Raw genomic sequence first — 13,741 nt, forward strand, 5'->3', positions numbered from 1 at the left:
ATGATTGAGCTGTTTTTGTTCTATAGTTCCATGTCATTTTGTTTAGTTTAGTGGACCAGTTGATATTTATACATTTATAAATGACCTGAATATAGGACGAAAACACTTTTTCAAGACCAGTTTAAGTTTTTAAGACAAAACTTGTTTTTCAATGAAAAAAAAAAAAAATATGCACCAGCAAATACAAATAGACGGTGTAGACATTGAAAGGGTGAAGGAAAATACATTTCTGAAAATATGAGCTGGAAACCTCATATTACAAATATACAACATAAGGTGGCCAGAAATATTTCAATATTGAACAAAGCAAAATTTGTTCTCAATCAGAAATCACTCCACACTCTTTATTGCTCTCTGGTTCTACCATATCTTACTTATTGTGTGGAAATATGGGCTAATAACTATAAAAGCAATCTTCACTGGCTAAATGTACTGCAAAAAAGGTCAGTAAGGATAATTCATAATGCCGCCTACAGAGAACATACTAACTCCTTATTTCTAAAATCACAAATACTTCAACTTGCTGATATAGTTCATCTTCAAACAGCTAAAATAATGCATAAGGCTAAAAATAATAAAATAATATTACCTAAAAATGTCATCCAATATTTCTCTATGCAATTCGGTATGTGACAAAAAATAAAAAATAAAAAAAATAATAAAAAAACATAAATAAAAATAAAAATAAAAATAAAAACAAAAATAAAAATAAAAATAAAAATAAAAATAAAAATAAAAATAAAAATAAAAATAAAAATAAAAATAAAAATAAAAATAAAAATAAAAATAAAAATAAAAATAACTACATTAGGAAAGCAGGAAGTGAACAAATGTAACAGCTTTGCTTCTTCCTACTCCTTTTGGACATGTGGAACTGGGAACTGATTATGGGATGCACTCAATTGTAATCTGATGCATGTTCAAATGAAATTAAACCATTACCATTATATTGCTTAGTACTCCATAGTTGTTTGATGAATTACTTTTACTGGATCTTAGAATTACCATCATATCTAGCTGGCTTACATGTGAATGAAAGGAAGAAAAGCTTTGGTAACCACCACCTGTATTTATCTCTAGACCTGAAATATAAGAAGAGCTCTCTTTTTTGTATTTTGGGTCAATAATAACATTCTCCAATTGACAACCCTTGTCACAATATATCACAAAAAAACCCCCAAACATCTCAAACATGTGTCTCACCTCCATGACACGCTGGGAAAATCCCCCCAGGTTTGCAAATAACACGTGTTCCCTGCCAGCAGCAGCCTCAGCGGGCTGCCGCTCAATCGTCGCGGGCTTGACTCTGCACTCACTGTCAGTCAGCTAGCGTGGAGTCTTTTGTGTGAAACTGTTGTGTGTGAGAGAGCATACGTGAAACACACACACACACACACACACACACACAAAGACGGCGGCGTCACAGGGTTAGAGTTCACGTCAGTTTGTGGCGTTCTGATGACTGCTGGCATGTCTTGTGGTTAGACAAGATTGCAGTGTGATTGGACCTGTGGTGAGAGGGGGGGCTGGGGCGCGTTGGTGGCAGCCCAAATAGCACTTATATACCGTAAGTGCGGAAACTAGCCTAACACTTTCTATTAATGAAGGTGTCATTTCTCTTGGATGGTGTTTTCATGAAGATGGTTTGACGTATGAGGTAATTGATTTTATTCATGCGGTTTCTCTGAGTGGTATACGCACCCCGTGGGTTGAGGGCATAACACACACACACACACACACACACACACACACACACAAATCATGTATTGTTTTGCCCGGCAGCCATGACTTTATGATGCAGTATTCCTCCTACAATGCCATTATTTATGTGAGCCACTCTCACCGCTACATGTTGACTCTTGCTAGTTGTGCTTTTTGTAGATCAATAGCATATTTGTGTAAAAAAAATTGTGCACAATATACAGTAATCCCTCACACATTAAATTTTCCTGCTTCACTTTATCACCATTTTTCAAAAATATATTAACTGCCACAGTCAAAAAAAATGTTAATCCAAAAATATGCATAATGAACTATTATTTTCCCTAAATTAAGCATTTTCAAGCATTGAAATGGCTCAATGAACTAAAAGACAAATATAAGGCATTCGGAAGCCGCATTCAAAGACACTGGTCACTAGGTGTCAGTAATGTTACATTGATGTTACAATAACCGCCATAGGAAGTACTGTACAGAAACTGGAAGCAAAAAAGGAACAACAAGGAACTCTCCCAATTCTAACATGTGTGGATGTCTTATATATGCTTTATATGTCTTATTTTCTCTTATCATGTCTATTATATTAGAATAATATAATATAATATAATATAATATAATATAATATAATATAATATAATATAATATAATATAATATAATATAATATAATATAATATAATATAATATAATATAATATAATATAATATAATATAATATAATATAATATAATATAATAATGTAGAAACAGATTTTGTAGGCTGTAACTACGAAAATATTTTCACTTATCACAGTAGGGTCTAGAACCAATCAACCGTGATAAATGAGGGATTACTGTAGTGCATTTGAAATGTTTTTGTTATAATTTATGCTATTTAAATGTGTTGATTTTATTTATGTTGAAAAAAAATGCTGAAAAATTTTGCGGAATATACTGCATTTGTGATTATTTTGTTGTAATTATTTGTGTATGAAGTCATGTATGTATTTATTTATTTTATAATGTAGTTTTATTATATTATATATATATTATATTATATATTATTTTTTATGTGTTTTATTTGTGTCATATTTATTTATAATATTCATTAATTTGCTTCATACTGTACTAATATATAAAGAATATTTATTTACTTTTTTCCCATTAGAGCCAATGCAGCAAAATTGATTTTTGTGTATGTTTTTGTTATAGTTTATGCTATTTAAATGCATCGATTGTGTTTATTTTATTTATGTTGTATAATTCTGTGAAAAAAATATACTGCATTTGTGATTATTTTGTTGTAATTATTTGTGTATGAAGTCATGTATGTATTTATTTATTTTATAATATAGTTTTATTATAGTTTTTTATATATTTTCTTGGTGTCATATTTATTTATATATTCATTAATTTGCTTCATACTGTAGTAATATATAAAGAATATGTATTTACTTTTTTTTTTTCAAAATGGAATTTTGTGCATACAGGCTCTGAAACCACATTGCTGCGTATAAACAAACAGCCAAAAGGACACCATTGACTTCAAAACAGCGTCATGTAAGAGCCCCTCAGCTACAACCATAAAGGGAATGCAGATCCCATTACATATTAGAGTCCCATTGTGACTTTGGCTTCTCTTAGTTAATAAACTCAGCCATAAGGCATCATAAAAAATGAAGCTAATGGAAGTAACTGCTGTGTTTTGCTCCTTCATCACATCAAGTCACATCTGTTCAGTGGGGATGGGAAGTAGATACGGAAGAAGTTATTTGGTGTCTGCGCTGTAAGAAATGATGTCGTGATGATGAGGCAAAGCCAGCTGCCTGCCACACACTGTCACAATGTCAATAAACGCATGGCAGAGATGCTGCTGAAGGAGAAAAGGAAGGTGCTGAACACGACGGGAAACGCTGGCAGATGTTAACGCATCATTTTGATTTGTACAAATGTCGTTTTCTTCCAGCTGAGTGACTCCGGCGCCTACACCTGCATCGCCTCGACGCCTGGCGGGGAGGCCTCGTGGAAGGCACATTTAGAAGTCCAAGGTGAAAGATCACATGGTTTTGTGACACATATTTAGTGTTCGGGAAGAGGGGTGGAATTGAGAATGCCAATAAACTGATTTGATTTTCCTCCATCCAGAGTTTGGAATTCAAGTCCAGCCAAACAGGCCCACTGACCCAAACCTGATACCTAGTGCCCCCTCCAGACCCGAGGTCACGGATGTTACCCGGACTTCTGTCACGCTTTCCTGGAAGCCGAACCTCAATGCTGGAGCCACGCCCACATCCTACATCATAGAAGCTTTCAGGTGCCAAGGCTCAAACTTCTCTCGCTTGAAGAATTAGTAAAGTTTTTTCACAAAGGGATTCCACAAGGGCCTTTAATATAAGTCAACATCTTCCCACCCCTGCTACAGCTCTGATACTATCTCCGTAGTACTGGCAGGATGTCTATTTCACACAATTCCGGTCAGCACCTTTTGTGCAGAACAGTGACCGGGAAAGGGGGCGAATGCTCGAATGACTGCAATCTAGGATCTTTAAAAAGTGGGGGCTTATGTTTAATCCAAATCTAGATTCACGTCAGATTCCAAAAGAAAACAATGTAATCTGATCATAGCAAAATGATTACAACCTGATCTGAAGAGATTTCAACATTCCAACACGGATTTTCCAAGTTCTGCCATATGTGCAATCTGGATCACGTCTTGATTAAGCTTCTTTTTATTTGTAACAGCTGATAATTTTTCATATACGAACCTCATTTAGTCAAAATTGTCCAAAATTACAAGATCCGGTCCTGAATCCAAGGATATTTCAACATTCCAACATGGATTTTCCAAATTGTGCATATGTGCAATCTGGATCTCATCTTGATTAAGCTTCTTTTTATTTGTAACAGCTGATAATTTCAAATATATGTGCCTCATTTTGTCAAAATGGTCCAAATTTACAAGATCCAGCCTGGATCCGAAGATATTTCAACATTCCAACATGGATTTTTCAAGTTCTGCCATAAGTGCAATCTGGATCACATCTTGATTAAGCTTCTTTTTAATTGTAACACCTGCTAATTTTGCATATACGAACCTCATTTAGTCAAAATGTTCCAAAATTACAAGATCCGATCCTGAATCCAAGGATATTTCAACATTCCAACACGGATATTCCAAGTTGTGCATATGTGCAATCTGGATCTCATCTTGATTAAGCTTCTTTTTATTTGCAACAGCTGATAATTTTGCATAGACGAACCTCATTTTGTCAAAATGGTCCAAAATTTCAAGATCCGGTCCTGAATCCGAAGATATTTCAACATTCCAACATGGATTTTCCAAGTTTTTATTTGTAACAGCTGCTAATTTTGCATATACGAACCTCATTTAGTCAAAATGGTCCAAAATTACAAGATCCGGTCCTGAATCCGAGGATATTTCAACATTCCAACACGGATTTTCCAAGTTCTGCCATATGTGCAATCTGGATCACATCTTGATTAAGCTTCTTTTTATTTGTAAAAACTGCTAATTTTGCATAGACAAACCTCATTTTGTCAAAATGGTCCAAAATTATAAGATCCGGTCCTGAATCCGAGGATATTGAAACATTCCAACATGGATTTCCCAAGTTCCCCAATTTGTGCAATCTGGATCACATCTTGATTAAGCTTCTTTTTATTTGTAAAAACTGCTAATTTTGCATAGACAAACCTCATTTAGTCAAAATGGTCCAAAATTACAAGATCCGGTCCTGAATCCGAAGATATTTCAACATTCCAACATGGATTTTCCAAGTTTTTATTTGTAACAGCTGCTAATTTTGCATATACAAACCTCATTTAGTCAAAATGGACCAAAATTACAAGACCCGGTCCTGAATCTGTGGGTTCTCCCTCCCCACCGATGATGTAGTTGAAGTGGGTTACATTTCTTTTAAATTCACCGGTAAGCTGTCCATTATATAAGTTGGCTTTCAACGCTCTAAAATCAGCTGGGATAGGTTCCAGCCGTTACAGAATGAATGTGATCTTCATCTATTTGTGCTGCGTCCACAGTCACGCATCAGGGAGCAGCTGGCAGACTCTGGCGGAGCACGTGAAAACAGAATCCTTTGTGTTGAAGGGCTTGAAGCCCAGCGCCGTCTACCTCTTCTTAGTGCGGGCAGCCAATGCCTATGGACTCAGCGACCCCAGTCCAATCACCGATGCTGTGAAAACACAGGGTAAGAACAGCCTTCTGCCTCTTGCTAACCCCCCCACACCAAATAGTTTGAGACTAATATTGCTTCCATGCAGATATCCCTCCAACCAGTCAGGGCGTGGACCACCGTCAGATCCAGAGAGAATTGGGGGAGGTTGTCATCCACCTGCACAATCCCACCATCCTGTCATCGTCCTCCATCAGGGTGCAGTGGACGGTGGGTGTGACTTTCAGCCCCACGCACACATTCAGTCACACGGGTCACCGCCACAGTGGGTTCAGAGCTTCATGAAATTATGTGCCGACGGTCAATTTGTCAGAGCGCTGAGCCGAGCTAAAGTGCTAATGTCCTGGCAGCTCGCACAGGAAGGACGTTGCGGACAGCAGCCAGCTACCAGAGCACAGAACAAGCGCTTTGAGAGTCCGTCTGGCTTTAGCGTTTGAGCTATGATCTGCAGAATGAGCCACCTTAAAAAACCTCCAGTGGGGGTTACCGTACCGCCGTCTGCCAGTCTGTGCCCTCTCACATTGAAAACAGCCGACAGCTGCTAAAGTAATATTGGTGAGAAGGAGGAGGTGGCCAACTCCGAAGTGGAAATGGCTTGCAGATGTTAAAGGCGGAGAACAAGGAGAAGAACCTTACACCTGCCTAAAAAAAGCTCAGAATTTTGTTGCACATTGTTTCCAAACATTAAGTCCCACTTTGTTAATAGTAGAAGAATAGTAGAATAGATGGACTAACAAACATAACCTAACATTCTTCACGGATCTCTGGACTGTGTGGCCAACATGCTAACCACGAGACCACCGCGTCTTTTTTACACAATACTGAAAATGTCAACTATTTGGTAATGGTAATGGTTTAATTTCATTTGAACATGCATCAGATTACAATTGAGTGCATCCCATAATCAGTTCCCAGTTCCACATGTCCAAAAGGAGTAGGAAGAAGCAAAGCTTATTAAATCCTACCCCTCCATCTGGTACTTTTACAATCAGTAACTGTTACATTTGTTCACTTCCTGCTTTCCTAAAATAGTTTTTATTTTTATTTTTATTTTTATTTTTATTTTTATTTTTATTTTTATTTTTATTTTTATTTTTATTTTTATTTTTATTTTTATTTTTGCGGCATTATGAATTATCCTTACTGACCTTTTTTGCAGTACATTTAGCGAGTGAAGATTGCTTTTATAGTTATTAGCCCATATTTCCACACAATAAGTAAGATATGGTAGAACCAGAGAGCAATAAAGAGTGTGGAGTGATTTCGGATTGAGAACAAATTTTGCTTTGTTCAATATTGAAATATTTCTGGCCACCTTATGTTGTATATTTGTAATATGAGGTTTCCAGCTCATATTTTCATCTATTGTGATCCCCAGAAATGTATTTTCCTTCACCCTTTCAATGTCTACACCGTCTATTTGTATTTGCTGGTACGTGTCCTTTCTGCTGTTAGCAAACAGCATGATTTTAGTTTTATTTAGGTTCAAGGACAATCTATTATTATCAAACCATCTTTTTCGTGTGAGCATTTCTTCTCTGACCTTTCTAATGATTTCGTCTGTACTCCCACCGGAACAAAAAACAGTGGTATCATCCGCAAATAATACCAGCTTTAAATCTTTTGTTACTTTGTAGATATCATTAATGTACAAGTTGAACAATTTTGGTCCCAGCATTGACCCCTGGGGAACTCCGCACATAATATATGAACTTGCAGATGTGTATTCTCCTAGCTGTACGTATTGCTTCCTGTCAGCTAAGTAGCTTTTGACCCAGTTCAGAACTAAACCTCGTATTCCGTACCTTCCTAATTTAGTTATTATTATGTCAGTTATTATGTATACTGGAATTTCCAAGTCATCAGAGTCAAGTCAAGACTCATTGATGTCGAAGTCCGGTTGCGATCTTTGATGGTTTTGTCAAATCCAAGTCCAATTCAGGTGTATTCCGAAGAAAAGACCATACATGTACTCCATAAACAGGAACATGAAGACAGAACGCTCCAGACTCGACATTCTAGCACCGCAATTCCCACGTTTCTCGGAGCTAAATCTTTTTCCATTGTAGGCTTTATTGGTTTTATGTGTTCCTTTATTTTGTGCTTTCCAGCTAATCATAACCACCTGAGCTGGCAGCTTATTTTACAGGATAGCATGTTTTAAAAGCAGCTCTGCAAACCTTCCACCGGGGCTTACGAGGATATTAGCCCGGTGGTAACTGCTGATCATAAAGCTACTTTAATTAAACTAACACAACGACTTGCCTTACAATGAAACATATCTCAAGTTGCTGCACAAAAAAAGAACTCCCTTGACTTGAATCAGCACAGTGCATCGGAGAGTATGCCGCTCTGGGAGCCTGATCCTTCTTTAACCAGCTCCAGACTTGGAGGAACCTCTGGCCAATGACCTCATCATAGTGCGGTTTGTGCAAATGGCTGCACAGCTCCAAAATGCCAAAGCGGTGCATTGACGGGCCCGTTGGAAACAAGCAATGCAGACGTGGATGGTCGCGTGACAAGTTGGCATATGGACCGACAGACTCTTAGGTGCACTGGTCTCGCAGTCGCATTGCGGTTTCGGGATGCTACTGTGCAAAAAGTTTCTTTTTTCACCCTGAAGCTATTTTCCCATCATGCAGTTTAGATTGCTAGCTAGAATAACTCTGGCTTAGTCCCTATTTACCGTTGACGGTATCATCAGGTAGTATTTCTAGGACGATTTCAGGTACTCTTTGTAGTATTCATTCATTCATTCATTTTCTACCGCTTTTTCCTCACGAGGGTCGCGGGGGTGCTGGAGCCTATCCCAGCTGTCTTTGGGCGAGAGGCGGGGTACACCCTGGACTGGTGGCCAGCCAATCACAGGGCACATATAGACAAACAACCATTCACACTCACATTCATACCTATGGACAATTTGGAGTGGCCAATTAACCTAGCATGTTTTTGGAATGTGGGATTGTGGAATTGAACCCTGGTCTCCTAGCTGTGAGGTCTGCGTGCTAACCACTAGTCCGCCGTGCCGCCCGAGATTAATCATAACCATTGCAAAATTCGAAGATGATGAAGAAATGACGAATAGAAACACACCCATGCTAGAAACTAGAAACTGACGGGTCTTCTTTTGTTTGTTAGCGCGTCTTCCGACTTATTTTCAACAAATTACGATAAACTACGGTAAAAGTAAGAAAAGTCATGCAGGAAACGTGTTTTGATATTAGTCGCGATGCAATGTTGATATCTGAATTTGCAACCCTAATGTACGTTTCTCTGTCAACCAATAGTTGGAGTGCCCTGTAACTCCGCCCCCTTAGGCATCAGTGTCATGCTTTATTCCTGTTCCGTCCACTAGGTGGAGCAGCAGTCGCAGTACATCCAGGGTTACAAGGTCATGTACCGCCCTTCGCCGGAAGGGCAGCAACGCAGCGACTGGGCCGTATTCGAGGTGCGCACGCCCAGCGAAGACACCGCCGTCGTGCCGCAGCTGCGCAAAGGTGTCACGTATGAGTTCAAAGTCCGGCCCTTCTTCAACGAATTCCAGGGCACCGACAGCGACGTCAAAATCGGCAGAACCCTCGAGGAAGGTGTGTGTGTGTGTGAAAGTGTGTGCTTTAGCGCTTTAACGCTTGCATGTGTGCACGCGTGTTTTCATGTTTACACTATTTTATATGCACAGCTTGCATGTGTGCGAGCAGACAACAGCTGTTCACACCAGGCGCAGACGAGGGGGGGGGTGCAGGGGGGGTTTATGGTGAAATGTGCAACATTCAAGCATGCTAGTGTGGGAGGTTGAGCGCTTTAAAAAGGGCCCTATGGAAGCTCACATACAACACATAGGGTGTGGCGCTAGCTAGGCACGTCGCTGCACATTTTAATCTGCAGCAGACTGTCGAGAAAAATATGCCGGCAGTGTTTACTGCTTTACATTTTGATCTTTTTCCTCCTTTGATCGCCGCAAACGTTAGGCTCTCTTGGCAGCAGCGAGGGAAAAATGCTCGTTTTCACTTCACCCAGTCACGATGTGTACGTCTTTTACCTTACATTCATCCGTTTCACAGCTAAATAAAAACATTACCTCAAATGCAAATGTAAGGCATTCAAAGGTGATGTGATTACAAGTAGTACTCTGCACTGGTCACTAGGTGTCAGTAATGTTACAATGACACAATAGCTACAACAACTCTCACAATGCTTACACGTGTGAGTCTATATTTACGTCTCATATGTGTTATTTCCTCGTATGTTTATTATACTGGGTGATATGAGTCTTAATGGGACTCTAGGGGTGCTATTTCATGTCTAGAGAGCTCTTAATGGGACTCTAGGGGTGTTATTCGTGTCTAGAGGGCTCTAATGTTAAAAATATATATCTTTAAAGAGTCCCAAAGAGATTTTCTATGGTCGTTTTTTCCTCCTGTGTTTATTATACTGGGTTATATGAGTCTTAATGGGACTCTAGGGGTGTTATTTCATGTCTAGAGGGCTCTAATGTTAAAATATATATATATATTTAGATAGTCACAAAGAGATTTTGTTTGGTCGTTATTTCCTCCTATGTTTTTTATAATGGGTAATATGAGTCTTAATGGGACTCTAGGGGTGTTATTTCATGTCAAGAGGGCTCTAATGTTAAAAAATATATATATTTAGAGAGTCACAAAGAGATTTTCTATGGTCGTTATTTTCTCCTATGTTTATTATACTGGGTAATATGAGTCTTAATGGGACTCTAGGGGTGTTATTTAATGTCTAGAGGGCTCTAACGTTAAAAAACATCTATATTTAGAGAGTCACAAGGAGATTTTCTATGGTTGTTATTTCCTCCAATGTTTATTATACTGGGTAATATGAGTCTTAATGGGACTCTAGGGGTGCTATTTCATGTCTAGAGGGCTCTAATGTTAAAAAATATATATATTTAGAGAGTCACAAAGAGGTTTTCTATGTTCTAACTATGAAATATTTGATTTATAAAAAGGAATCCCGTAAGTAACCAATAATCGCGATAAATGAGGGATTACTGTACTCAAAAGTCAAAATCTATGCCACAAATCATCCACAATGTTAAGGATATTGGAGCAACACGAGTGTGAGTACACCATCATACACAAAAAAACTCCAGCATCCTCACTACGATTATTCCTTTGTTGTCTGGCACCACGACTCACTATTCAGGGTAAATGTGTATAATATATGTTTTTTTCTCCTTTGTCTCCCCCCACGTCAGCCCCCAGTGCACCGCCCCGTGAGGTTACAGTGACAGAGAGCGGTGACAATGGCACTGCCATCTTGGTCTCCTGGCAACCCCCTCCTGAGGAGAAACAGAATGGGGTGGTCCAGGAATACAAGGTAACAAAAAAGAAAAAAAAATCTATCTCAGGTTGAGCAAGTGGGATGTGTCGTGTACACAAAGACACAAAGAGGAGACAGAATAAACAAAAGAAAAGAGGTATGCGACAGAGTCAGATAACAGCGGTGGAGACATTGCACAGACATGGAAATAAATTCCCGGAGGAGAGTTACCTTTCTGTGTGCCAGACACTCAAAGACAGCAGAACGCAGGTGGAGCTTACTAAAGGAAAGGCGGAATGCTGTGAAATACTGCCACCTAGTGGAACTCGTAGCAACTGAATGCCATATTCATGAACAGTGAAGCAGTTTAGATGACAAAACTACAAAAATCTTAGATATTAAGTAAAACAAATTGGACATAAATTGAACAAAAACAAGAAAATGTACTAAAAATCAAGAAAATTGTTTCATTTATAAATATTTTTTCTTTGTGAAATACAAATTATTATTATTAGAGTTATGTATTATGACAATGTGCACAATGTGCTCTGATTTGAATATATATGATAATATATTTGATTTAAATATTAAAAATAATACAGTGTAGGGTAGCAAGATATTAATATGAATGAATAGAACTCTTCAGTGCAGGGGTGTCAAACTGGACATGACCCCTGCTGGGATTGGAACATACCAATATATTGCACCCCTGTTTTCAGGTTGGGGAAATGTGTCTTTTTGTATACTTCACTCGTGTGGATGGACATTTTCTTGATGTATCTGCACGTTGGTGAAGTGGTTAGCATGTCGGTTATGCAGCTCGGAGACCCGGGTTTGATTCCCTGCTCGGGCATCTCTGTGTGGAGTTTGCATGTTCTCCCCGGGTACTCCGGTTTCCTCCCACATTCCAAAAACATGCTAGGTTAATTGGCCACTCCAAATTGTCCATAGGTATGAATGTGAGTGTGAATGGTTGTTTGTCTATATGTGCCCTGTGATTGGCTGGCCACCAGTCCAGGGTGCACCCCGCTCAAATACAGAATTCCCATGACCCCCGTGAACATGGATGGATGGATGTCCAGGCAAAAGCTACTACATACGCATCAATACAAAGAGTTTACAGCATGCTTTCCCAGCATGCTTTGCTGTCGTTAAAATGTTCACTTTTGACTGTCTTATGTCTCTTTAAGGTGTTATTTTTTACAGAGTGTAATAATTAAAGTGTTGCCTTTTTTAACCAATAATAGCCTTTATTTGTACAAACGTATTTTTTTGTACAAACGTAGTATGTGTGGTTGTCTGTGTGGCCCTGCTTTTTGCCTGCCAGGAGAGCACGCCCGCCACCTCTCCCTGGAGTGACAGCTCCTACAAGCAGGTCTAATTGGCTTTTGGGCCTGATTACTGATCCCTATTTGTTTTCCGTGAGTTTAAGGCTCCAGCGAGACATGTTATGGCTACCTCACTTAATACTAACCTTTTGTTCACGCCGCCTGGAAAACATAAAGTCATGTTTTTAGAATCCATTCCGACCTCAGCCGTGTAACGCGACACGCACTTCCTGCTGAGACTCGGCCCAATTAACGGTAGCAGCCTCCGTGATGGATGTGGTTCTTCTCCTTCCTAATGCGTCTTTCTCCATGGTGGCAGATTTGGTGCTTGGGGAACGAGAGCAGGTACCACATCAACCGCACCGTGGACGGCTCCACCTTTTCCGTGCTCATTCCCAGTCTGGCTCCGGGGATCCGCTACAGCGTGGAGGTGGCTGCCAGCACGGGGGCGGGTCCAGGGGTCAAGAGCGACGTCACTTACTTCCAACTTGGTGAGTAGAAAAGACAACATGTGATAAAAGCATTGAGACACGTAGACGAGGTGCTGGGGTGCGCATGGAGGGATTTGGTCTTTTGTGAGGTCAGAGGTCACCATCTCTGTTCTAGTGTTTATTCTTCCGCAGCAAACTCATCCAAGCATACCTTGATGGACCTTGCTTGGTGCAATGGGAGCAAAAAATACTTTTTCCCACTAATGTGGAAGATTATAATTGTGCAAAATGGCTTTAATCCAATCCCTAGATTGTTGATTAATGATCAATTATCATTATAAATATGATAAGGTGTGCTACAATATTTTCCTGGTTCATAAATGGTCTACTTTCCTTACTACCTGATCCAACACACGTTACAAATGGGGCAGACAATTGATGGTAAATATTTGGGGTATTTGCAAGGGAAATCTGCTTTTTTTTTTTTTTAATTTTTGGAAATATATAGTTTTTATTTTTTTAGCTGTTTTTTTAACATTTTTATTTTTATTTGTCAAATTTGGGAGGGTTGTTGTATATATAATGTACAGTATATATAATATATATGCATATATATTATTAATTTGAATAAAAATAATTTATTTTTTAAATGATACATGAAATTAAACATAAATAACATATTACTTATTATATTAAATAATTATATTGAATTTATGTATATTTAATTTTTTGCAAATTTATTTTTATTTTATTTAGTCTTTATTCATTTTTATGTGGACAAC

At 38.7% G+C, this 13,741-nt stretch overlaps 1 protein-coding gene across 8 annotated transcripts in view; it reads left to right on the forward strand.

The window, feature by feature from the left end:
- The window catches only part of robo1 (roundabout, axon guidance receptor, homolog 1 (Drosophila)), a 366,932-nt gene that overhangs the window by 327,745 nt on the left and 25,446 nt on the right, over positions 1 to 13,741 (forward strand). For all 8 annotated transcript variants that reach the window (XM_058080084.2, XM_058080085.2, XM_058080086.2 and 5 more), the window contains 7 exons: positions 3,661 to 3,742; positions 3,840 to 4,008; positions 5,754 to 5,920; positions 5,994 to 6,115; positions 9,261 to 9,492; positions 11,136 to 11,257; positions 12,848 to 13,019. In XM_058080084.2, coding sequence (XP_057936067.2) covers positions 3,661 to 3,742; positions 3,840 to 4,008; positions 5,754 to 5,920; positions 5,994 to 6,115; positions 9,261 to 9,492; positions 11,136 to 11,257; positions 12,848 to 13,019 — 1,066 coding nt within the window. The remainder of the gene's footprint in view (positions 1 to 3,660; positions 3,743 to 3,839; positions 4,009 to 5,753; positions 5,921 to 5,993; positions 6,116 to 9,260; positions 9,493 to 11,135; positions 11,258 to 12,847; positions 13,020 to 13,741) is intronic.

Source organism: Doryrhamphus excisus, linkage group LG8 (genome assembly GCF_037039965.1).
Source record: "Doryrhamphus excisus strain RoL-2023G ecotype Guam linkage group LG8, RoL_Dexc_Guam_v1.1, whole genome shotgun sequence".
NCBI classification, from domain to species: Eukaryota; Metazoa; Chordata; class Actinopteri; order Syngnathiformes; family Syngnathidae; genus Doryrhamphus; species Doryrhamphus excisus.